Below are 20809 nucleotides of genomic sequence, written 5' to 3' on the forward strand. Positions count from 1 at the left end.
ACAACGGAACTATCTCTTTGCTTGTGGGTCCAATTTCTTATGGATCCCGATGTTGCTCAGGAGATTGGTAGCTGAATGAGGATGCTGGCATGTGCAACCTCCGAGTGGCGATACGGCGATGCGGCGGAGCTACTTGGCATTGTTTAAAGAAGTGATTTCAGGTTCTTTATAAGCCGTCCGCGCTCCTTCTCCATTTCGCTGATCACTTCTCATTTACCGTCTGTTGATTTGGCCGCCATGCATATCAGCCTTGGCAACATTAGCTTCTACTCTCCTCACTCTCCTACAAAGCCCTCCTCGCGTACGCTCCCTGCTTCCTGTTGGAGGGCCTATAATGCCTCTGTGGCTCCTCAACCCCTTCCCCGTGCCCTCCCGCCGAGACCGTATTTTCAAGAAGCGACCTTCAGCTCAGCATTTGGTGCCAGCACTGATATTTCTCTGGCATCCCGAGATGCCCTGAAAGAAAATTTGGATTCTCCTGCAGGAAATGAATTTTGATATCGAAATAGAGAGAGCTATGACGCAAAACGGCCAGGAAACGCATGAGACAGACTTGGACGTGCACCTCGACTCAGGGCTCCGAAACAATGTCACACCGACATGCCTGAAAGCGACCACACATACTTAGTAACTGGTATGTCAAAACCATTGCTGAACTACGATGTGCAAGCGTAGCTAATATCATCCACCAGATCATTAAGACCGATGCCCTTCGGGAGAGTCTCTTGGTAACTTAGATACGGCTTTGATCCCGGCAGAACCTCAGTTGCATCATGCTGGGAACCCGAGATTTGAGCAATTTGAAGCGTTTGAGGGAATACTCGCATCTCCACTTTAAATCTCTGCAAACTTGAGAGATCCTGCTTGCCCCTGGACCATACCCCTTAGCCCCCACCTCTTCCCCTACTTATCCTCATCTCAACAGAACCAAGGCCTGCCTTCGCACTCATGACTACTAGGAGGATACTTCGAACTACACGCCATCTACCGATCTACAGCCAATTCGCCCGCCCAAGCGTTACCCGCCCGACCTTCTTTCGCTTTCCCTTCGAACATCCCTCACGTCTCGCAAAGTCCTTATCTACATCATATTTCAACACAATCAAGACTCTCTCAACATCCACCACAATGGCCTCTCACTCAAAGCGCGATCCCACAATGTATTCCTTTATGAATGGGGCTGATCTGGTCGAGGAACTTCTCAAGGAGGATGGATTCACAACCTGGGGCTTCGTGATCTTTCGTTGCACGTACCACAATGACTCTGACTGGGAGAACTTCATGGCTCGCATGGTCGGCGCCGTCTCAGAAGACCTCAAGGAATACAGTGGCCTTGATCTCCTCGACACATTCGCCCCAACGGTCTTGGAAGACCCCTCCTTTGAGGGTGCCACGGTTGCCACCCTACGCGAGCACTTCCATCAGTGGAAGAAGACTGCATTGAAAGAGGAACAGGGCGTGAGCGAAGACTACACTCCAACGAGCGGCCGATACCGCTTCTTCATCACCGTGGACCAGGAGGCTATGGAGTCCGTTCTAAACACCCCCTTGGGAGGGTTCGAAGAATATGAATTAGGGCATGTCCGCATGGTTAATGCTGAATGGAAATGGACAGATGTGCCTGAAGAGGTCTCTGAGGACGAGGATATATCAGAGCCTGAGGAGTTCGAGCCCCTTGAAGGGTGTACTGAGGATGATGTGGGCTGGATGAACATACGCTGGCGTATTGTGCAGCTTCCGGGATTCCACAGGATGACTGAGATTGATGACTGGCAGGCGTATTATGTCCGGTATCCGGGGATCGCAGACATAAATTGATATCTACCCGTGCTAGAAACAGGATTTGGTATACCTAGCACTATTAAACAGTTTCTTCAATCGCGTTTGGGTTGAATGAGCTAGTAGCCTGGGCGCCGCGCTAGAGCGCGGCTCACGAAGAAGTGAGTATCAAAGATATGGCAAATAAAGATATGATAAAAGATAGCTGAAAAGACTCAGGAATGACCACCCAAAATCCCCATCCTTGACGGCGTCTTCGGGTCTTTTAAAAGCTACTCACCTTGCCAGTGTCACCCAGGCTCTGCCCAGCGACAACAAGACACCAATCAAGGTCAACGTCAAATAAAAATAACCCCCATGTCAAGAACTACGAGCCACCAGCTTTAGCCGAAGCCCTGGAGCAAAGACCCGAGAAGTGAAACCACCAACTTGGTTCGAACCAGCTACACAAATGTTCTAAATGCCACACAAAAGTCGGCAACTAGCTACACCATGTCCAAGATAACGAGCACGGGGTTCACGAACAGACCAATGGGTTTACGCACGACTGGTATCTACTCCTAGACTTATCATTGTAAAACAGTATAAGGACTTTCGGTTCCTGAAGACCGCCCCACTTGCTGGGGCTCCAAAGTTTTAGCACTCCCCTAGACCCACCCCTTTACCGCCTACCATTTATAGCTACACCGCCATTGACCTCCAACCTACGGTGACGGCGGGTGATTTTCAATCAGCTTATCACCCTGTCTATAGCGCACTCACCCTTGTCACCCCCGGTCGCGCGACTGTAAAGCGGCGCTCGCCCATTTCTCACCTGGGTGGCACCCACCCGACTATCGGCCGCGTTTAAGCCACACGCCGGTGAGTCATTAGTTGGATGGGTGACCACCAAGGAATCCTCTCTGTTGTGTGTTCTTTTTTTTTGATGTGTTTTTACTACGGTATAGACGCGCTCGAAATCAGTTTCACTATTTTTCTCTCTTCGATTCAATCCCAAACTTAATTCTGAAACTCGCTAGTCTATGTTTGTCTTAAGCAATTTCAAATTCGTCAATATAATGTAACTGCAATCACATGATGAGCTATTCAGTAATATACTGGAAATAATCATACGATTGATACTCTAGATGCCCCCGAGTCACCTTTCTAATGCGGACGGCATGCCGTGTTGTGCGAAAGTGGATTAATAATCTTTAGCCAAAGTTACGCAACACTTGGAACTGAGAAAAATACACATACTGCGTCTCCCACAGAACAAGGGCCATGAAGCCAAAATGACGAGTCTTCCCTTCCTAGTCGCTTGATAGGCCACCTGATAGCGGGGTACTATGACAACTCAGCTGAGTGCTCACGACTACCTTGTCCGAATCACCTAGATGCAATAACGGCAAATACGACATCATATGATGGGACCAACTCTGGGCTCCAAGTTGGGCAGAATCTTGGTCATATCACTGCTCATTTCCGTAAGTAGGGCGCATGATTCCAAAGCAAGGTGACTAATCGGCGTGACTGCCCAAGTGCAATCGGAAGCATCATTGAATCAAGCGTGCCTGCGGGATCTGCGGACGACAGATCCTCACCACGACAAAGATCGTATTCAGAAAACCAACGGGGGGCTGCTGAAGGACTCGTATCACTGGATTCTCGACAACGAGGCGTACAAACAATGGCAAGATAGCCCAAGCAGCCGTCTTCTTTGGATCAGAGGTGACCCCAGAAAAGGCAAGACAATGCTCCTCTGTGGTATCATCGACGAGTTGACAAGGTCTATTGCAAATACTGCGAATGTCTCATTCTTTTTCTGCCAAGCTAGCGACGCGCGAATTAATACTGCAACGGCTGTGCTCCGCGGCTTAATATACTCGCTTGTTAAGAAGCAGCCATGTCTTCTCTCCTATGTAAAGGATTAGTATGACCACGCGGGAAAATCATTGTTCGAGGATATAAATGCATGGAATGCCCTCTCGAGGATCTTCACAGATATTCTGAATGACACGACCCTTCAGACCACCTACTTGATTATCGACGCACTGGACGAATACACGTCAGGCCTGCCTTTCCTTCTCGACTTTATTTCTTCCTTATTATTTTTTTACTCACAGGTAAAGTGGATCGTCTCGAGCCGCAACTGGCCTGATATCGAAGACGTCTTAGCACCACCCAGACCGCTCCGATCTCATTAGAACTAAATGAAGCGTCCGTATCTGAAGCCGTGAGGCGTTTTATCCAACATAAGGTTTGTCAATTGGTGCGGGTTAAAAAGTATAACGATGAAACTCGTGATACGATTTGCCGCCATTTGTCATCAAACTCGCAAGGCACTTTCCTTTGGGTAGCCTTGGTCTGCCAAGAACTCGATAGAATATCGCGGAGACACGCTCTTCACAAGCTGGAGGCGTTTCCTCCTGGACTGGATGCCTTATACGGTCGGATGATCGATGAGGTTCGCAAATCAGAAGATGCCGCGTCCTACACGCGAATATTGGCTGTCATGTCCATAGTGTATCGCCCTATCATGCTTAACGAGCTACCCTCTGTGGTTGAGCTACCTGACGATCTCTCAAGTGATTCTGAAGCCCTATCGGAGATTATTGCAATTTGTGGCTCGTTTTTGACCGTTCGCGAAGACACTATCATTTTCGTCCATCAGTCTGCCAAGGAATTTCTACTGGAGAGAAGAAAAAATAGGGGTTTACCTGGAGTTGAAGAGGCTGAGCACCATAGAATTTTTTCTTGTTCTCTTCAAGCCTTGTGTAAGACACTTCAGCGCGACATCTTTCAAATCAAGTTTCCTGCATACCCAATTGAGAAAGTTATGCCACCTAGTCCGAATCCATTAGCAGCTACACACTATGCGTGTGTATATTGGGTTGACCATCTTCATAGCGGATGCTATGAAAAAAAAAGATCTTGACGTCGATCAGAGAAGGTGCGTGGGTGATTTTCTGCGAAGGAAGTGCCTTCACTGGCTTGAAGCCTTGAGCATTCTAGGAAGTTTATCAAAAGGCATAGCAGCTATGATAAAGCTCGAAGGATTACTTCAGGTGAGTCATTTCTCATATACCGAAAGTCATCTCCACTTCTAACATTCATAATACAATAATAGGGAAGAGGCGAACCAGTTGCACTTTTAAATCGCGTTCAAGACGCCTCCCGATTCATTCGATACCACAGGCTAGCAATTGAAAGTAGCCCCCTTCAAGTATACAGTTCACCTCTGGTATTTAGCCATATGTTGAGCCTCGCCAGAATGTGTTACGAAAGGGAGAGACCGGATTGGGTTTTGAATGAGCCTTTGGTCGATAGAGATTGGAGTTCATGCCTTCAAACCCTCGAGGGGCTTAACGGTTCGGTTCGTTCGAGTGCCTGGTCGCGGGGTGGAAGCCGACTCGCATCAGCGTCAAATGATAGGCATGTTAGGATCTGGGACCCTCCCACCGGCCAGTGTACGTCAACCCTCAAGGGGCATAGCGGCTGGGTCAACTCGATCGCCTGGCTGCAAGATGGAAGCCGACTTGCATCAGCGTCAAATGATAACACCGTCAGGATCTGGGATCCGGCCACCTCATGCTCGTCAATCCACTATAATCAGCTCCCCCAATTTTGTTCAATTTGATAAAGTCAAATATAATCATCTTCACACGTCAATCGGTGCATTTGATATAGGATCCACGGCCTTGCCAGAACAATACGGGTATGGATTGAATGATGGCCACTCTTGGATAACCTATAATGGAGTCAACCTCCTTTGGTTGCCTATCAAATATCGCCCAACTCATTCGTCTGTCTTTGCTATATCTGCAACCAATATTGCGATCGCTTGTTCTTCACGTCGTATCATCTTTCTTGCACTTACAGAACAGAGTCCATCCCTAGCCTTTGATCCACGTTCATCATGCTTCCCTTGTGCCTTTCCTGGACACGTTTTATTGAATAACCCATGTCTATATTCCCAGTGAAATGATAAGATTGCAGAAATTCCAGATCGCAGCTACCTACGGGTTCCGGTTGACGGGCTTGAAACTGCAGATTGTTGCATCAAATTGCTATAGCAACAGGTAGTCACCCACCCAGGGAGAGACTAAGCGCAAGATCTAGACGTGTCGTGAACAGATGGCGGACCGAATCTCCTGCCAGCTGATTTGTTTAGCTTGTTTGCAAGCCAATGGCTCTAAAAACACATAGCCCATACAACTATGATACGATAGCTATTTTTATGCCATTGTTAATAACCGTACCAGTGTACCGCCGAAGGTGTGGGCGAGGGGCAGTCTAGCCGTAAGCGGCAAAGCGTCATGCAAAATATAGTTTAGTAAACAATTAAAGAGAGTGTAGAGATGAAACTGATATCGAGCGCGCCTGTACTATATTCTACGGCATTAAGCACTGATTAGGTCTAGAAAAAGAACAAAGGTTCATACCTTCTATGCCACTAGTGAATACCTAATTTGAGAGGCGCCAAGAGTTTGATTCTGCGTTGTTGTCCAAGACGAAGAAACTTCTTGAATGCTGAGTAATTGGATGCTTGTACAAAAGCTCACGCCCAGCTATCTGCCTAAGTCAACAAGAATCCCAGGGAAAAAAGCTCTTTATCCTCTAGCTGAAGCTGTTGTAGGCCGGTATATCTTATGCGTATGCCTCTTGGGCCCACTTCTTGTTCTGCCAGCTTGTTGAACACAATCCTCCGCTAATCAGATATTCTTTTCAGTTCTCCGAACTGGCGTTGGGTAATATGATTCCTCAGGAGAGTCAGAATGATTGAAGCTATAACTTTTCTCGTAATATATACTAGGTGAGAACTTAAGAACGTCCAAAATCCTGATGCATCGGCAGAAAAGATAAACACCTGTCCCGATTCTCGAATTCGTATGCCCAAGCAAACATCTGCTCCGTATATCTATTGTGTTTTCGTCGATAAATATTAGCATCTACTGGCCAGAACACAGGCATACCGAGAATATTACAGCTCTCTTCCCCTAAATCCAGGCATTATGTATTCTAATACGATGATACGGAAAGACTAGTTACTTCTTATATCACATACATGGTTAAGTCTTTGCTAAACACGTGATTGACATGAATTCGTGACTTCCCGTGAACCCCGCTTCGTCAATGACATCTTGAGCTATTCACACATACTATCGAACAGTTTCAGGACTGCAATCGGAGAGATGCCAGCGAACTTCCTAGGTCTTCCTGCTGAACTTCGCAACGAGATATACGTATATCTCTTAGTGCGCAAAGAGCCCATTGATCCCTGGAATGGAGATCATGGGCTAGATCTCAACCTCCTCTCCACGAATACGGTAATCCTACATGAGGCCAGGTCACTACTCTATGGCCATAATTGCTTTGACCTCACGCCTGGACGTATACCCGAATTTCTTGATACTATTGGCTTTATCAACGCATCTCACCTTCAATGTATCCGCATCGACTTTCCAAGACTTTGTGATCTCGAAGACGAAGTCAGCCTGGAAGACGTCAGCCTTCATATGCTGGAAAAGATACAGTCACACTGCACCAATCTAAGAATGCTCATAACAGCCCCAGAAAGCACAAATACCATGGAAAACTGGCTAGATTCATTTGACAGCCCTTCGATTTGTGCCAGGGCGTTAGCGTTGATTGATGCTCGCTTCAGAGCAATCTCGTCTCTCCAAGAAATCGTCATCGAGGTTTACGAGGAAGGTCCAAGCACATATATTCGGAAGAAAATGGAGAGTCATGGATGGATACTCAAGGTGGTGGAGTCAGTGGAGGTAGAGGAGTGGGACGTCGACAGATCTTGGGATGATTTTGAAGATGATGAGTATCTTCATGATGATGACGATGATGATGACTACGATACTGACAATGATAGTGATTTTTGGAGAAGGGCGGCAGATTAAGAATCTGGAATGGGATAGTCATTTCAGGGGGTCGCTATGGCCTGCCTCAAGAAATATATCAAGCCATCCAGGGACGAGTGAATGGATCAGGACACATCGCCTGGACTTTCCCCCCCACCCCTCGAGAACATTCTGTAAAGAATTACGGTATTATACCATTACTCTTTAAGTACTGAAATCCAATACCGAGGCAAGACATGTCACGGAAAGCAAGGCTTGTTTATCTGGAAACCTAAAAGAGACTAGCGCGGTTTCGGGTACGAGCCGGGAAAAACAACACATCTTGTGTCCGCAGGGGAAACTGTTTTCGACTTCCACTGTAACCGTGGCTTATAGACGGCGGTTCTCAGCCAGACAGCCTCGCTGTCCCAGTGAGGATTGATTTCATTGGCTTACCAGCTTGCTGTAGGAGCGGGTCTCTGCAGTGGCTTTCATTGGGCGACAATATAACAGCGCTGCGGACGCTAGACCGTGACTGGAAGCAGAGCTAGGGCCTAGCCGGTCACTATAAAGAACCACGAGAATCCTCATCTGTAAAAAGATTATCGAAAATCTGTGCTTTCTCTGCTAACCTATTATTGAAGTGAACAATATCGCCGCCTTAGACAGATATCTTTCTATCAAATACTCTTTACATAATGCGGCTTGCATATCATAATTAAGTTTGCCCCCTTTTAGACAAAGATTGTTCCAATCCCTAACAATTGCGCAGAGTCCTGCAATCTGATGTTGTTCATTTTTCCGTTGGTAAAAGTCAAAAGCAGTTCTCAATTCACCAGGCATTGGAGAGTTCTTTCCCAAGAAAGGCCCTCGAGCTAGCGATGATCGAGAGTATTGATGAGGAAGTTTTTGGTCGTTGCTGTGAGTTTGTATACTCTGGGGATTACTCTGCTCCATGTCCCGTTTGGCAATCTCCCGGGAACGATACTTCGCAGTCAGAAAACAGGGAAACGCAATGGAAGGAAAAGGCGAACAGATGGGATTCTTCTAGCCTAAATTGGAATCTCTTCCACCCAAACGTGCTTTCGCTTAATTATGATATCGTGCTGGCAAAACTTGGCCATACACCACGATCAGGATCTGAAAAGGACTTATGCAATGAACCTTTTACGAGCTATGCAGCAGTTTTTCTGAGTCACGCTGAAATCCATCGTTTTGGAGTCAGAACAGGCTGGCTCTCTCTTAGTGTCCTATCTTTCTATCAGTTACTACGATTGCTTGAGAATTTTACTCTATTTGAAGAACGGACGGGAGACATCGTTCAGCTATTGGTATTTGTTTTTGAGGATAGTGAGTACATAGGGAATTTGGAAACTATGCTGCGAGACTACATGGTCTGGAATGTGGAGATTTTGATGCGGAATGCCGACTTCAAAAGTTTCCTCGGGCGAAATTTGTCGTTAGAACAGACTGTCTTTCGTTCAATGTGGGAATAAAGGTGAGTTTATAAATTGAATGTGCTGCGATCTCTATACCATCTTCCGTATATATAGAGATCAGATTAAAATCGCTAACTAATGTGCGCTAATGCAGTCATAACTAGCCAATGATTTTAGTGTGTTAGCCCGAAAGGCGCAGGCCCTCAAAGAACCCGCAGTCAACTGTCCCTATTTTACGCGAAGGAGCAAATATGTCAAATGCAAATAAAAGCTATCATTTATCAGCTCACAATACACAAGACGTACACATATTTTTGGGGCGAAGGAGCCGAGAACTGGTGCAAATAAGCAGAAAATGGTCCCATGCATTTTTCGTGCATCGCTCAGTATGTAGTTCCATATCAGACTTCGAGGCTACACAGTACTACTCCACAGATCGTGCACTCACATCACATATCGTGTATGGGTCGAGTCAATTTTGAGAAGCCTGGACTATATCTTTTTTTATGTAAGTCTATCGAATTTGGACCCGGAGAGTGAGCATTACCACCCCATCAGCAAGAAACCAAACACCAGAACATCTAGTTATTATACGTATTGTACGCATCACTACCATAGCGCTAAAGCTGCATGACTTCGGTAATATTCACGTCAGACATTGCACTCTACTGTCTTCAAGTGCTCTCTTCTCATAAGTTTCATGATATTCCCAAGAGAGGCAAAGCGCTGAGTCCAGATCTCGGTGGCCAGAACGAATAAAGCAGAACCAAGGACCAAAAATTTTTCAACGCAAATCGAATAGAAAGCTCTAGAGGGTATTTTTGCTGACAGATGCTGTCAACTGCTTCATTTTCCGCTGCTCGTGCTCGTTCTCCTCGCGCGCGGGATTCGTATGGAACTTCTTTCGTCTATATTCTCGCTGGATACGGCAAATGCGATTCCATTCCAAATTGGAAGTAAACGGATACCGAGTCAATGGCTTCGTTGATTCATGGCAGGCCTATTCTTGTTTTGGAAGTCCCTGCATCGGATTCGGGCATCGCCAGCGACTTCGCACGCGATGCATATCAGAAGCATGGCGCTGGAACGCCATTCGATGTAGCAAGCCTACTTCACACCAGTTGCATTTGAGTGGTTCTTCTTTAAGATGAATAGCATCAAATTGGCGCGTAACACACCCGGGATCATGAAACATCTGAAAGCGGACCTTGTCCGGCAGCCCTTCACTTGCGAAGTATTGAAAGTATGCCTCTGGCTACTTAGCAGTTCTAAGGTACTCCCTAGTGGCACGTAACGGCTTGCCATATATAGGGGTAGGTACCTTGCATGAGTCAATATCACTTCGGGTCTGCTATAAATCCTTTGGCTGAGTTATCGGTCTAGTCGGCGAAGCAGATTTAGGAGCTTTCTGTTTAGGCCGGCCCCTTAATAGGCCTCCTTCAAGGACTTCATAATACTGGATAACCGCTATAGTACCCGTATCGCGCCGATACTACTTATCCTCTAACGAGTTAGAAATAGGATAGGAAAGAAGACTCTGCACGAGATATAACTAAAGGGGGTACTCTAAGGGTGAGTCTTCGCTCTCTTCCTTAACTGCGGTACCCGATAGCCGCGCCTCGATATTTAGGAAGGCTTGCTCTTTATCGAATTTCTCTCAGATCTTATGCCGTAAGCTCCGGTACAACCTTTTTCGCGTATTTCTCACCTCCTTCTCCCGTTACTGGAGTCTAGGAAGTAGGCCGGGTTCCTGGGTCTCCTCGTACTGCGCGCGGATATTGTCTAGGTTACGCCGTGCCTCTTCTAACTTAGGATGTTCTTTAACCTATGCCCTTTATTAATTAGTTAAGTAGCGCGGGCGTCGCGTGTCTCGCTAACGGCTTTGCTGTGTGACAGCTCGTATCAGTTCCACATCCGGATTAAGGCCACAGATCACCCGGATTATATTAGTGTCGGTTTGTAGGGGATAATAGTGGTTAGGAAAGGTGCTGGGGCTGGCATACTTTACAATTAATATATATTGCTCCTTGCTTACCTACCCTGCGGACTATATTAGCCACTAACTTAACAAGATAGATCAAAATTATAATATCCACAGAAGAACTCACCACTCTCGTTAATCACTTTACCACTTCTATACCGGAACTAATAGGCGTGAAATGCCCCTTTCTATCCGCGAATCTCGCTAAATATGACTAGTAAGGTAGAAATCGTAGACTTAGGTATCTGTATAGTCCGTTGAATAGTTAGAACGCCCTTAACTAACTCCGTTTTGCAAAAGATATACTATTTGTTACCGACCAAGACGAAGAAGAATTCGTGTATCATTAACAGAAGCAACTAAACTGGAGAAGAAGAAGAAGAGCGAAAGAGGGAAACGAGCATCTACGAAACAAACCCACTTCTATCCCGAATCGGGTTAGACCCACAGCTCCTTCTAGATCACGTTCCCCTTAGGCCTCTCTTAGGCCATAAGGTATTCATACGTTACTACAAGATATTTATGCGTTATATAGTCCCCCTATTTAAAGAGGCTCGCCTAAGGCTCTAGTCTTCTATTATCTAGATAATCATCCACAAATTAATTATTTAAAGTAGCGTCTAACCACACTAATAACTATATAGGCGATTTAGGTAGGGCTAGGTAATACTTATAGAAAGCTATTAACTTATCCGGAGCATTTTTAAAATCCCCTATAGGATATTAGTTATTATCCTTAATTCCGATCTACCTAGCCTTATATTAAAGCTTCCGATAACGTAATCCGATATCTACGATTTTATTAACTTCCTATTCCTATTAGTTATTAACTTTTATTAGTAAAGCTAGGTCTGCGATCTAACCTATAAGCGGATCGGAACTCGCCGTATAGCGAAGCTTATCTAAAGAAAAGACTAGGTTAACCTTAATAGAAGATAGTAAGTTAAGCCGATAGCTATAATCTTCCTTTAAGAGAATTTTGTAGGGGCCACTAAACTAATTAAAGAGTTTTTTACTTAGCTAGTTAAGTTTCTAATTCCTAGTAATAATAAAGATAAGATCACTAATATTAAAATCTACTTCTTAGCGATATTTATTAGCCTAGGCGCGCTAACGCTCCTAGGCTTATTTAATCTCCTTTTAGGTATCTTTCTAGACCTCTTAGAGTCGCCGAATATAGTCCTAAGTATTATACGTTAACTAAGGTGTGATAACAGGGCCTTCTTGTTACTGGGAAACGGTCACGTTACCCAACTTTTTCTGCCGTACGGACCCGCATTGGTCCGCACGGCTACCATATATCTACTCCTTCGTACACTTACTGAATGGAACACACTTTCCCACCTCCAGAATCTCAAAGGTAACGTAGATAGTTCCGCGGGTATATCCTAATTAAAGGATATCTAGGGCTTATATCCTCACTTAATAAAGAAAAGAGATCTCTTAGTAGAATCTTACTATAGAGCTATAGTAGCGAAATCTATTACCGGAAGCTAGTTAGACTAATTATTTTAGCGTTAATTTACTAATATATAAAGTTATTATATTATATATTAGTTTATAATCTCGCTCTAGCTATCTATCTAAGGGTAATATATTATTAATAGCTTACGCTTAATTTTTAGGACTTAGTAGACCTCTATCTAGAATTCTAAGATAAATTAGTCTCCTTAGTCTAATATAATTAAGTCTAATAGGCTAAAGTACTATATAATATTAGAGATAAATAACTAGGCTATCTCTAGAGCTCTAATTATCTTATAATATAGAAGGGAGACTAGCCGCTTACTTAATTAGTTAACTATTATAAATATTACGCTAAAACCCCGCTTATCTTTAGGGAACGATCGGAAATCTATTATAATATATTATTTTAGATAGTTTAGCGGGGGAAAAGATTATAATAGACCTAGAGGCTAGTCTCTCTATATCTTTATACGCTTATAGACTAAATAGTTATCGATATAATATTTAACGTTAGTAGACTATTTAGGCCAGAAATACTATATAAATAGGAGAGCCTTTATCTTATCTTATCTAAGATACGCTATTAAGGGCTACCGATAAATCTTATTAAGTAACTAGGCCTATAAGTCCCTATTATCTAGCACTATTAGGCGACCTATATTTAATAGTAGCTTATCTTATAGTTTTTAAGGTCTATCTAGATTAGTTGTTATTAATTCTCGGTATTCCTTAAGACTCTTATATTATTAGTTCGCAAAGATTACTTAGATAATAATATTAGAGTTATTAGTAGCTATTAAAATATATTTCGGAGATACTAATTAAGGTAGGGGTAAGGTTATCGCGGTCCTTGGGGTATATATTATACTTAAGATATAACTAAGGGAGAAGAATCTATTCTTATCTATTTCCTAAACTAAGATCTTTTTAGGAGAGGGTATCTACGATAATATTCCGCTTCCCTATAAAGTAATAGATTAAGAAGTAAAATTAGGATAGGAACTTAGCCTAGCGAGCCTAACGCGAATTTAGTTTCTTAGTAGTTATAAAATATTATAAGGCTTAATAATCGGAGAAGATACTAAACCGATCCTCTCGCTAAAGGCCTTTAAGCTCTGCCCTCTACTCCTTAAGTGCGAGAATAATTATAAGTATTTTATAATTATATATATTATACCGCTATTAGGCTTAATTAAGCTTCTTCGAATAGAAGCTTACTAAATACTAATATCTATTAAGTTATAATTAGGATATATTGGAATATAGACCAATGCTACATAGAAAGATCTATCCTTATATTCAACATATAAGATCAGCATTGCATTAATCACGTGACCAGATTTTTTTTCTTCTATCAAAATGATATTTTGACCACTTCTGATTCTGGTCCGCGGCCCTCTCCCGAATGATAGGCAGGACCATTTTTTCCTTCAGAGGTAAATGGTCCGCCTTCAGGCATGAATGGTCCGTTCCTTCGGAGGTGCCTTCGGGCATATCTTGCCCGCGGACTTCGACCATAGTCTTTGAACCTCGGTGAACAGACTTCGACCCTCAGTCCCCTCAAGGATAGGCGACCACTTTCCCTTAGGGATAAAATGGTCCACCTTTGGGTATGCATAACCAGATACTGCGGGGAAGCTTTCGGGGTGGCTGAAACCGTCGATCCTTGACATCATTCTTTTGGCTTTTCTTCGGTTCCCTTCTTTGCCACCTTTATTATGTTGCTGTCTAGTATTTGTATGTTATTCTAGACGTCATTTCTAGGCTATTTTAGCCTATAAATATGTCCTTCTTTTCTAGCAGAAAGAATAAAGTCAGTTCTACTTTCCTGAAGTCATTTTCCACTTTCCAAAAAGTCATCTCTACCTTCTTCCTTTAATCCTCAGGACTGTGATTCTGCCTTCGTTTAGGCTATATCTGCTTATGGTCTATCCTACGACCTTTGACCTTCTACCTTTGTCTGGCACCGACTGACCCAGCCGGACTAAGGTTGATCCCACGGACTTAAGGGGCCACGATCTGCTTCGTGGTAGCTTTCCCCTTATATCCCAACATATCGTAATCTTTATAAGATCTATATAAACCTCTTCGGTGCTAATAATAGACCTTAGGAAATAGATACTTTATTAATAAAACTTATATTTACTTAGGCTCGCCTATAGGTAGACCTGGCACTCACCCGCGGGTGACCTTCCAGACCCTCCACCCGCACCTCATCTTGGCGGGTGGAGGGTCCGACTTCTGAGACCCTGAGGGTCGGGTATCTCTATGTTTGACCCTCTGAGGGTGACCCTCAGGGTCACCCTCAGGGTCCACACGTGACTAAATTTAGCAAAAAAGTCACTTTTTAGGCAGAAAACTAACATTTTAGGTGTCAATTCGCTTAGTCAGCGCACCTAAAAGAGTAAAGCGTGTCCTAAATAGGTAAAGCGTGGCTTATGCGGGTAAGTCGGACCCTCCGCGGGTGACCCTCAAGGGACCCTCGGAGGGTCAGGGTCAGGGTCAGGGTCGGTGAGGTTAGACCCTGACCCTCGGAGGTGCGGGTGGAGGTTCCTGATCTTGGACCCGCGGGGCGGGTGAGTGCCAGGTCTATTAACAAGGGGTATAAGCCTATAGTTAAATAGCCTTAATAAGGCAGAGAGCTCATAACCTATAAAGATAGAAGATAGAAGATAAGAGATATAATAATAGATTAACTCTAGAGATGAAGCTATAGATCTAGATATTATGGAGGCTGAGGCAAGGATGCGGTAAAGTGGGGCAGTATCCCAATTCAATGCGAACAGATAGGAACAGAACAATTTTGCTAATCTCAAAGCTCTCACAATCTACAAAATAAATATAGACTAAAGTATCTACTATCTTTATTAGTTACTGAAACGCTATGAATTACGCTTTTTTTATTTGGAGGAACCGGACCTAGTTTATAATTTTGGTTAATCTATTATGGAACTACTGCCTTATCTTAAATAATAGTAGCGCCTCGAAATATTGGCGCTTATAACCCCCCGTTGTGATCTAGATAGACATTGACATGGGTTGTCCATGGGCAGAAGGTTCGACCCATGACCCAACCCATGGGTTGCCCACGCTCGGGCAGCGGAACCTGACCCGTCCATGGGTTGGGTTGGGTTAACCCATGGGCAACCCATAGACACCTAATCCTGCCTGATTTAGGATGTTCGGCCTGATTTGGCCTGATTTGGCCTGATTCAGCCTGAACTTTTAGCATAATTTTTAGCTTATTTACCGTTTCTTACCTTAGTTCTGGTCTAAACGCATACTATTCCCTCTTTTTTCATCCTTCCCTACTGTATTTATATGAAATATGATCGTTTATACCTAGACTAGTACGTTTTGTATCGGTCGCATAAAGAAGACTAATTATTATCGTCTATAATAGGGTAGTTGTGTTTATGTTAGTGGTGTAGAGCAGAAATATATATTTCCCGTAGATAAGTGTACTACCACTTTCTGTTGGAGATTCTTCTTTAATTTTTAATTCACCCAAATGTTAATATTAAGCTATAATATTTTGTGTACGTATTATCTATATTTATCTCCTAGTTTAAGAGCTTATATGTTTAATTTGCGTGAGTAGTGAAGATAAAGACTAATCCTTTCACGGACTTAGAGAGATTAATTCTGCAGAATAGGTATATGGGTCCGTGCCTAAGGATTAGACCAATGATATCAGATCAAAAGACCCGCTCAACACGCGTTATACCTAATTAACGCGTGTATAGTCCTACCCGCTATTTATTTCATAGTTCACTTCCTCCCTACTTCACCCTTACTTTTACGTTCTTTCGCGTTATTATAGCTAGATCCTTATCTGAACACTTTGATTCTATCACGAGTGATAGTATCGACCCTCTTCTATCTGATTACTACTTCTCTATCCTACTCTCCTCGGTTCCTGAAAGCCAGTCTACCGCGCCTATTACTACCGAGCCCCCACCGATCCTTAAACGCGTCGGACCTAAGAGAAACTATATCCTATAGACCGATATAAATAAGGCTATATTTATCTAATAGTGGCTTATAATAATATATGGGCAGAAACTACGAGCGGAATATCCCCGGTAGGATAAAAGAGGCTTAATATCCGAGGTTTGGACACACTTTAAATAGGGCGCAGAGATCTCTACTAGTAGACCATATATTACCTATAAGGACTGTGGCTAGATCTACGCGTATAGTCCTAAAAATAGGATAAATATTATAATAAGGCATAGAGAAAGATACCTACTAAAGGGTAAGCTAAAACAGAGAAATATCTAGGCGGCTATCCGTACCTAGGTAAGACAAAGGTAAAAGAGAAGTGAAAGAGAAGTAAAAGAGAAGTAAAAGAGAAGTGAAAGAGAAGTAAAAGAGAAGTAAAAGAGAAGTAAAAGAGAAGTAAAAGAGAAGTAAAAGAGAAGTAAAAGAGAAGTAAAAGAGAAGTAAAAGAGAAGTAAAAGAAAAGTAAAAGAGAAGTAAGACTAATACTCCTTTATTTAAATCACTAAGCTCTATACGCTTCCCCGCCCGATATATAGGATAAAAACGATTAGAAGAAGTAGCTTTTAGTTATAATCACTAGCCTTTATCTACTATTCCAGATTATCGAAAACTAGCACTTTCGAGACCTTTTACGCTTAACCTAATAAGCCCCTTCCCTCCCTATTATCTAAACGGGTAAAACCCTTACTCGTTAGCTTTAAAGCACCGTCTAAATCTAATAGTAAGGTATATTAAATATATTTCTGTCAGACGCAAAGCTATCACTTATACTTAATTACTAGACATCGCCCTTTTATTAGGCGTTTATAGCTATCACTAGGTATTTCCTTAATAAATAGTGGGAATATAGGCAGATCCTACTCGGTTTCGAACCCCTCGAGGGTATATATACTAGGGAGAACCTTACTTTAGCCCTATATACTATTATTAATAGACATAGGATTAAAGATCAGATTCTGGCTATTACCACTAATAATACGTTAAATAATAAGATAATATTTGATAAGGTCTAACGGACCTATCCAGATATCTCTATTATTTATATTCCGTATATAGCGTATATAATTTAGCTTAGCCTTAATAAGCTCCTATATCGGATTAAAGCAAAGCCAAAGAACGACATAGTGGATATAGTGTGGACCGATAAGTTACAGAAGGCTTCTACCTAGCGAGGACAGAAAGGGGATATTATAAATAACCTCGATAGGGTACGCTAGCTTATAATATATATTAACGGAAGCCCATAAAGACATACGGAATTCCTTAGGCTTCAATCGATAGAACCTAGTTAATTAGTCCTAATTTAGGACGTCCGAACACAGTAGAATTCCACCTATCTAATATTATAAAGAGCTAAACGACTATAGCTATACTTTAATAGGTACTGCTATATTAAGTGCCTAGATAACCTAAAGCTTAATTCCGAGGAATAGCGATAGGTTAACTATCTTCTTTGCCTTATAAGACTATTCTTCCTATATATAAGTATATTCTTAAAGATAAAAGATATAACTATCCACTAGGTATTTAAGCTTTATAATAAGCTATTTAAATACCTCGAGGCGTTAATCAGTCAGCTCAAAAAGAAGAAGGTACGCTCTCACTTTTCTCTCACTTCTCTCTTACTTTTTATTTACCCTTATACTAACAAATATTAAATTAAATAGGAGTAACAGATACTTATCGCTCTTAAAGTAGGCCTATAGAAGCTCCGTGAGTACTACGCAAAGACCGATCAGCCTAAGGCTAGTAATATATATGCGTATAGCACTATCCTCGCACCAAAGGATAAGTTACAGTACTTCAAACGCAAGGAATAGTCTAGTGGGCTAGAGGGCTCTACTCAGATATAGGCCGAACACTATTATAGCACCCTTTAAGATCGGATTAAAGCTTATTAATTCGAAGAGAATAATACCCTTCTATCTAAAGCTTATATATAAAGGTCGGAACTTAATCGGTTACTCGAAGATAAAGGTGAATCTAACCTAGACCGGGATAAACTCGCACGGTATCTTTAAGCCGGTAAGCCTCTTTATTTAATTCTCCTCAACTCCACTTTTAAGTCAGACCGACTCCTCTTTTTAGTTAGGTCGACTCCTCTTATAAGGTTAATCCCTTATATTATTAAGTCTAGGGGACTACTCCCACGAGTCTGATCGACTCCTTCTATAAGTCTGATCGACTCCTCCCCCGAGTCTAATTAACTCCTATTTAAAGGCTTACAAGCTTATTAAGCCTCTTTACCCTCTTTGCTTACTTCTCTTTCTCTTTAGGTATTATACGTACTACCCCTCAGGCCTTCTAGAGAGACTATTAATTTAAATATCTTACCCTCGCACGGGTAGCCCGCGATATCTTCTCTATTCCCGCTACTAGTGCGGGGGTAGAGAGGCTATTTAATTTAGCCCGCGATATTTGTTATTATCGCTGAGGTCGTCTGAACTTAATAACTATCCAGGATCTAATAATATTCTCTTACCTTACTTAATTTAAGATAGAAGATAAATAGCTTAAACTAGCTCGGGCTCTAGAGATCCCTAAAGAAGGTAAAAATAAGAAGATTTTACCTTCGTTAGAAGGGATTAATCTAATTAGCGATACTAAGAAAGGTAACGATAAAGTAAGGCTATCTGTGAGGGCAGGGAAGAGACAAAAGAGTATTTTATCTAATCATAAAAGTGAGCAAAGTGATAATAATAATAGTGGTTTACCCTCAATAAGCTAAGTACGGCATTCTGGAAGGGTAAGGAAGGCGCCGAGGATATATAAAGGGTTCGAAATTAGTAAATAGTTTAGTATTTAATTAATCTCACTTGATCTTCACTTAATCTTCACTTCCTAAATAAATGCGGTAATATTCTGTCTAAATATTACCACTCTAATACATTAAATACTACATAAATTGTATAACTTATGTCTTACGGTACTATGGGTTGCCAAGAAACCCATGGGTTAACCCGTCTATAGGCAGCCAGACCTGACCCGTCCATGGGTTCGGGGTAGGTGTCCAGGACCCGTCCATGGACGGGTTGGGTTTGACCCATGGACCCAACCCATGGGTTATGTCAATGTCTAATCTAGATTTAGTATCTATCTCTATGGGTCAAAATCTTTGGCTAAGCCTGAAGGCCCTATACCTACGAGAATGGCACGAAAACTGGCTAGAATAATTACTAAAGTTTGAAAGGCTTCAAATTCTTAGCTTGTAACGAGTCGCTCTTGCTTACAGTAAAAGTGTAAGCGAACATATCGCAAAATGCCGATATTTATGAGTTATTGATGTTGCTTTCTATAGCTTAACCGACGCGAAATCACTCCTCGCTATAGCGCGTGGCTGCCCACTTTTATAAAAATTGAGTGTGGAGTATATTCCTTTCCGAGGTAAGCGGGAGCTCGTGGAACACCAATTCCTAGATCTCTTACGTGCTCTCCCAAACGTGGAGTTCCTTAAACTTAGGTTAAAATTCAGGATTGATAGTGCAACGCTTGAAGTTCTCGTATGTTACTGTCCGCGCTTAACTGTGTTGAACTTGCTATAGGCTCGATTATTCCTCTCTGCGTTGCTGATGACTAGAGTCTATCCACTAAGGAAGTTAGAAAGCATATGCTTATTAAGTATATGGTTCGAGCAACATAGTACTCGATGAAACCCGACAAAATATATAATTTTGTCGAAGAGTGGCAGAGAATATTTCCAAGGTTTCGAGCCTTGCCTTGTACGGCAGATATCTCTCGTCTGCGTTCGTATATTGGAGGTGACGATATGATCGATGGTTTGGACGACAATATCACTGAAGATTCGGACGAAGAGATGAGCGAAGATTCGGACGAAGATATGACTGAAGATTCAGACGATGATATGACGGAAGATTCGGACGACGATGAATCTGGATCTAATCGGCTCAATTTCCGGATTAAACTTTGGCGAACTCTTGGTTATGGAGAAGGACATCTTATTCATGAAGGGTTCGAGCATATGTGGCAGACCAATATGGAAACTGAGATAATTGGTTGGCCTGTATTGCCCATATCAGTGTTCCATGATCCAGGAGCCTATTTCACAACCGCTGGCTGGCTCTGTGATAGTCGAAGGCAGTAATGAAAGGAGCCGCAGTGCAAATTATGTTTGCGGGCTCCGTCCATCGTTTATCGTATAAGATAATGTACAAGGCTGGGAAGCAACTATCCATATCAGCTCATTTCACTGTGGAATCCACACTTTTAGAGAAACCGTTCTGTGGCCCCCGGTAAACAGTGCCGGGAGGCGGGCACTGGCATATGGTATCCACGCTTTTAGAAAA

At 42.7% G+C, this 20809-nt stretch overlaps 6 protein-coding genes across 6 annotated transcripts; 5 read left to right on the forward strand and 1 right to left on the reverse strand.

Moving 5' to 3' along the window:
• Nucleotides 1-1128: 1128 nt before the first annotated feature.
• Nucleotides 1129-1818, forward strand: N7477_002000 (uncharacterized protein; the record flags this gene model as incomplete). Its single annotated transcript, XM_056963663.1, has 1 exon — nt 1129-1818. The coding sequence occupies one exon, from the start codon at nt 1129-1131 to the stop codon at nt 1816-1818; it is 690 nt and encodes a 229-aa protein (XP_056826582.1).
• A 1339-nt stretch (nt 1819-3157) lies between these two features.
• Nucleotides 3158-5741, forward strand: N7477_002001 (uncharacterized protein; the record flags this gene model as incomplete). Its single annotated transcript, XM_056963664.1, is given in 7 exon segments — nt 3158-3245; nt 3301-3680; nt 3693-3929; nt 3947-4594; nt 4626-4826; nt 4889-5080; nt 5091-5741. Coding segments are annotated over 7 exon segments (2397 nt in total), but the record flags the coding sequence as incomplete, so codon positions are not given.
• Nucleotides 5742-6953: 1212 nt separating this feature from the next.
• Nucleotides 6954-7673, forward strand: N7477_002002 (uncharacterized protein; the record flags this gene model as incomplete). The annotated part of the gene is made up of 1 exon (XM_056963665.1): nt 6954-7673. One exon carries the CDS (start codon nt 6954-6956, stop codon nt 7671-7673), a length of 720 nt encoding a protein of 239 aa, XP_056826584.1.
• Nucleotides 7674-9860: 2187 nt separating this feature from the next.
• Nucleotides 9861-10247, reverse strand: N7477_002003 (uncharacterized protein; the record flags this gene model as incomplete). The annotated part of the gene is made up of 2 exons (XM_056963666.1): nt 9861-10052; nt 10110-10247. 2 exons carry the CDS (start codon nt 10245-10247, stop codon nt 9861-9863), a joined length of 330 nt encoding a protein of 109 aa, XP_056826585.1.
• Nucleotides 10248-17356: 7109 nt separating this feature from the next.
• Nucleotides 17357-19233, forward strand: N7477_002004 (uncharacterized protein; the record flags this gene model as incomplete). The annotated part of the gene is made up of 6 exons (XM_056963667.1): nt 17357-17512; nt 17576-17638; nt 17675-17713; nt 18029-18097; nt 18204-18329; nt 19018-19233. Coding segments are annotated over 6 exons (669 nt in total), but the record flags the coding sequence as incomplete, so codon positions are not given.
• Nucleotides 19234-20271: 1038 nt separating this feature from the next.
• On the forward strand, nt 20272-20607 carry N7477_002005 (uncharacterized protein; the record flags this gene model as incomplete). Its single annotated transcript, XM_056963668.1, has 1 exon — nt 20272-20607. The coding sequence occupies one exon, from the start codon at nt 20272-20274 to the stop codon at nt 20605-20607; it is 336 nt and encodes a 111-aa protein (XP_056826587.1).
• Between the last annotated feature and the right edge of the window lie 202 nt (nt 20608-20809).

Source organism: Penicillium maclennaniae, assembly GCF_028827695.1.
Source record: "Penicillium maclennaniae strain IBT 15551 chromosome Unknown utg000002l:1.0-2354659.0:1.0-2356205.0, whole genome shotgun sequence".
In the NCBI taxonomy this organism is placed as follows: domain Eukaryota; kingdom Fungi; phylum Ascomycota; class Eurotiomycetes; order Eurotiales; family Aspergillaceae; genus Penicillium; species Penicillium maclennaniae.